We start from the raw sequence: 5,243 nt of genomic DNA, 5'->3' as shown, positions 1-5,243 counted from the left end.
TTAATACCCTATGGGCTGACTTAATTGTATTTATCTGTGATATTACTATAAAAACTTGTGGGTCGATTTTAAGTAGGTGTGAAATATACCACGGATCATCTGATCTCTCCGTGCAAAAGGGTCCCTATGCCTGATACTCCGGTTGCAATGTAGGGTTAGACTCCTTAAATGTTACGTGTGGTGTACAGCTGGGATGAAGTTACGTGTGGTGTACAGCTGGGATGAGCCTCCGTAAATGCAATTTACCATTTTAAGGACCGAATCAACCGCTTTTAAAATTAATGTATCACTTTCAAAATTAATTAAGAATTAAACATTTAAATTATTAAAAAAATAACACAAATTAATAATCAAGAAACTCGGGAGTAGCATGCGACAGGCAGGATGTGTTGCCAGAGCTGACCCGCTACCCTGATTTAGACATTGTATCGATCACTCATCATCGCTCCTCATCATTCCCAGCAAAGCCGAGTCGGGGGTTGGAAACTTGGAATGGATAACAAGGTGTTTAATTTTATTTAATAATTAATACAAGTTTTTTTTTTTTTAGAAAAAAGTTTCAACGGCACTAATTTACTTCATCGCCGTTACCTTTAACCCTTCCACTCCCACACCGACGAATCCATCACTCTGACTTCTCGCGGCGGCTTCGCAATCTCAAGGTGAATGCCCTTTTTCTTAACTAAATTGCTCCATCTACTACTCGTTTCCAATCTCAATAGCTGCGCGGATTCCATGTATTGAAGCAGCGCAGCGAGGCGGCGGCATGGAAGGGGAGAAGAAAGGCGAGTTCAGCTTCAACAACGGCGGCGTTGGCCCCGCGGTGTCTCCGCGTAGCAGGTTGCCTCCGATCCAGACTGCCCGTAACGTCAGCTTCAAGAAGAAGGATGAGATCCCGGCGGAGGACGACGGCATCTGCCACGACGACAGCGTGCCTCCGGTCAAGGCGCAGACCATCGACGAACTCCACTCCCTGCAGAAGAAACGATCCGCCCCCACAACCCCCATCAAGGACGGCCAGCGCAGCCCCTTCGCCACCATCTCCGACGAGGAGCGCCAGCGCCTGCAGCTCCAATCCATCAGGTGAGATACACGATTCCACCTACCAAATTGGGGTCTTCAATTTAAGCAGAGAGATAGAGAGAGTGAACGAGAGAGATTGATTGTTACTTACGCTGGTGGGCGTCGACGCAGCGCATCGTTGGCGTCGCTGACGCGGGAAACGGGGCCCAAGTTGGTGAAGGGCGACCCGGCGAGGAAGGCGGAGACCCCCAAGATCAGCGCCGTGCACCACCACTACTTCACCCCTACCATTAGTGTCACCGACAGCTCCCTCAAGTTCACTCATGTCCTCTACAACCTCTCCCCGGCAGGTACTACCGCAACCGTGTTCCCTCTAATTCCGCCCCTTCTCGGAGGTTGTTCTATTTGATCCATCATTAATCAACTATTTTACTATCTTTCGGACTGTAGAACTGTATGAACAAGCCATCAAGTATGAGAAGGGATCGTTCATAACGTCGAGTGGAGCCTTAGCCACCTTGTCTGGTGCAAAGACTGGCCGTGCACCAAGGGATAAGAGAGTTGTGCTTGATGAGACCACTGCAGAAGAGCTGTGGTGGGGAAAGTAAGTTTATGTTTTCTATGTAGATCATGCATTCAACTTGTTCTCGCACATAATATGAGTTTGTTTACCCACTTCATTTTCTTTTGTTGTTAATAGGGGTTCGCCTAATATTGAGATCGATGAACACACCTTCCTGATTAATAGGGAGAGGGCTGTAGACTATCTGAATTCTCTGGAGAAGGTATAGGAAATACACATCATCCATGTTTCTTATTTCAGCTAGAAACTAAGATTCTCCTTTAAGGTGCCTTTAGAAAAAACACTTAATTATGAGATATTGGCAAACCATGTATATCTTTTGCAGCTCATAGATTTAAACATACATTTGGTTGTTGATCAATATTGGCTAATACTGACTAAGATGGCTTCTTATCAGCCCATTATTGGCACATAAAAGGGGGAAAAATCATTTAAGCTTTATATAATTTCAATCATGTATCTTGATCTTTATGTTAAGAAAACTCAATGTCTGGATTTTGGTTACAGGTTTTTGTGAATGATCAATTCCTCAATTGGGATCCTGAGCATAGGATCAAAGTCAGGATCGTGTCTGCAAGAGCCTATCATTCCCTGTTCATGCACAATATGTTAGTATGAACACCAAAAGCTGTTGTCACAGAAGATGTAATTGAGTATAGAATTTGTGCATAAACAAACATGCCTCTGTGATTACAGGTGCATTCGTCCTACCCCAGAAGAACTTGAAGAATTCGGCACTCCAGACTTCACAATATATAATGCTGGGCAGTTCCCATGCAACCGATTCACTCATTACATGACTTCCTCCACTAGTGTAGACCTCAATCTTGCGAGGAAGGAAATGGTAATCCTTGGCACTCAGTATGCTGGAGAGATGAAAAAGGGTCTGTTTGGTGTAATGCATTATCTAATGCCTAAGAGGCAAATTCTGTCCTTGCATTCTGGTTGCAACATGGGCAAAGACGGGAGTGTTGCTCTCTTCTTTGGTTTGTCAGGTAAGGCATCATCTTTATTTAAGGTCATAGTTGTTCTTTGTGCCAAATAAGTTCAGGTGACTATCTTTTTGGTGCATATCAATTTCAGGCACAGGAAAAACAACTTTGTCGACCGATCATAACAGATTTCTAATTGGTGATGATGAACATTGTTGGAGTGACAATGGTGTTTCAAACATTGAAGGTGGGTGTTATGCGAAGTGCATAGACTTATCAAAGGAGAAGGAACCTGACATTTGGAATGCCATAAGATTTGGCACAGGTAAACTTTCATAGTATGCTTCTAACTTTTTTTTTGAGCGATTTAATTGCAAAGTGGTGATTCCATGCAGTGTTGGAAAATGTTGTGTTTGATGAGCATACTCGTGAAGTAGATTACTCTGACAAGTCAGTCACAGGTAATTTAAGAATCTTTTGTTGAAGCAATTCCATAGCAATAGTATAGCTCACTTTTGTTTTTGCAGAGAACACTCGTGCTGCTTACCCAATTGAGTTCATCCCAAATGTAAAGATACCTTGTGTTGGACCACACCCTAGGAATGTTATCCTACTCGCCTGTGATGCCTTTGGTGTGCTCCCACCAGTGAGCAAGTTGAGTCTGAGCCAGACCATGTACCATTTCATAAGTGGCTACACTGCTCTGGTACACACTTCCTCATCCTTTAACTGCTGATAGCAACACGTTCATGATCTTAATGTAGCAAAGTCAATAGGTGGCTGGCACTGAGGAAGGTGTGAAAGAGCCACAGGCCACGTTCTCTGCTTGCTTTGGTGCAGCTTTCATAATGCTCCACCCAACAAAGTATGCAGCAATGCTAGCCGAGAAAATGCAAAAATATGGGGCTACTGGATGGCTTGTCAACACTGGTTGGTCTGGCGGAAGGTAAGAATTCTACTGAAAATACAAATTACATATAGGGTATGTATACTTTTCTTCATTTACTGGAAGAAAAAGCTTGAAAATAAAAAAAATGGAGGCATGTGTGATCCTCATCTCCAACGAAAGCTAATTTCTGCATTTCATTGGAATGTTTCCAGCTATGGCACTGGCAGTCGCATTAAGCTGTCACACACTCGAAAGATCATTGATGCTATACACTCTGGTAAGCTGTTGACTGCCAACTTCAAGAAAACAGAGGTCTTTGGTTTGGAGATACCAACTGAGATTGAAGATGTGCCACCGGAGATCCTGGACCCTATAAACACTGTAAGTTATCCTTCTTACGTCAAAAAAATGATTCGAGTGCTTGTTTGACCGTCTTACATCCGCTACCATACTTAAGGTTTGACAAGTGCTTTGTTTGATGGGCAGTGGACGGACAAGGGATCCTACAAGGAGACTCTACTGAAGCTGGCTGGTCTTTTCAGGAAGAACTTTGAAGTGTTTGCAAATTACAAGATTGGCAAGGACGGCAAATTGACAGAGGAGATTCTTGCTGCTGGTCCCAATTTCTGAGCGTGGTCTGTAGAATTTGTTGAATGGACTATGTGATATGCAGAGATGACTCAAGTGAAGCTAGAGTTGTGTTTACGTACTTGCAACCCCTATTTGGTTTGGTTTCTTGAACTGGAACGTCACTTCTAGGTTTGATAAACACTTTATGCACTTTTACAAATTGATGTGGTAAAACATTTCTGTTTTGCTAATGTCTCCCTTTCAAATGACATTTATATCCTCTTTCTTTCTTGTATTATTTTAATTTTTATTTAGTTTTATTTTTTAAATCAATTTTATTTATTAATTTTTTCAGCAATACTTGATTTTTTTTAATTTTTATTTAGTATTATTTTTTAATCAATTTTATTTATTATTTTTTTATCAATTTTTTTTTTTACTATTTTTATTTTATATAATTTTTAACCTAAGTCAGAATTTCTCCTTTTCATTAAATTATCTTTTTAATTTGACATTTAAATTATCCTCATCCAATCCTTTACATAGGTTAGAATCTTCTTTCCCTTTAAATTAATTCCATTCCAACTTTTGACATATGATATATGTCAGAATCTTTCACTCTTTAAATTACTCATCCTCTAATCCTTGATATATGTTAAAACACTCTCCCTTTAAATTACTATTTTTCAACGCTTGACATATGTTAGAACCTTCTCTCTCTTTAAATTACCTACCCTTCAATCCTTGATACATGTCAACACACCACTCTCCCTTTAAACTACCCATTTAACCCTTGACACATGTCAGGACCTCTTCTCCTTTTAAATTACCCCCCTTCCAACCCTTGGCACATGTCAGAACCTCTCCTCCCTTTAAATTACTTTCTTCTAACCTTTGACACATGTCAAAATTTCTTCTCTCTTTAAATTACCCCTTCCAACCCTTGACACATGCCAGAATTTCTTACTCTTTTTAAATTACTCACTCTTCAATCCTTGACACATGTCAAAACACCCTTCTCCCTTTAAATTATCCCCTCCAATCCTTGACACATATCAGAATTTCCCTTCCCCTTAAATTACCCACTCTTCGACTCTTGACATATATCAGAACCTCCTCCTTTAAATCCTCCTCTCACATTTCATTTTCAATCACTCTTCAGTCACACCTCCCTCCACTGCGATCTCCCTCTCAGCCTCTCATTCTCTTTTCCTAGAATATAGTTATCTTCTTAGCCATTACTTTT

The 5,243-nt window shown here is 40.9% G+C and overlaps 1 protein-coding gene across 1 annotated transcript; it reads left to right on the top strand.

The window, feature by feature from the left end:
* The first annotated feature begins 477 nt into the window (after positions 1-477).
* Positions 478-4,248, top strand: LOC121969776 (phosphoenolpyruvate carboxykinase (ATP) 1-like). Its single transcript, XM_042520018.1, has 13 exons — positions 478-504; positions 755-1,083; positions 1,195-1,373; positions 1,474-1,627; positions 1,724-1,808; positions 2,114-2,214; positions 2,303-2,601; positions 2,690-2,863; positions 2,934-2,999; positions 3,066-3,244; positions 3,315-3,484; positions 3,640-3,808; positions 3,914-4,248. The coding sequence occupies exons 1-13, from the start codon at positions 493-495 to the stop codon at positions 4,055-4,057; spliced, it is 2,061 nt and encodes a 686-aa protein (XP_042375952.1). The 5' UTR covers positions 478-492; the 3' UTR covers positions 4,058-4,248.
* Positions 4,249-5,243: the final 995 nt, after the last annotated feature.

This window comes from Zingiber officinale, chromosome 4A (assembly GCF_018446385.1).
Source record: "Zingiber officinale cultivar Zhangliang chromosome 4A, Zo_v1.1, whole genome shotgun sequence".
Taxonomy (NCBI): domain Eukaryota; kingdom Viridiplantae; phylum Streptophyta; class Magnoliopsida; order Zingiberales; family Zingiberaceae; genus Zingiber; species Zingiber officinale.
The sequence above is the reverse complement of the archived record's forward strand: the minus strand, read 5'-3'. Positions and strand labels throughout refer to the sequence as shown.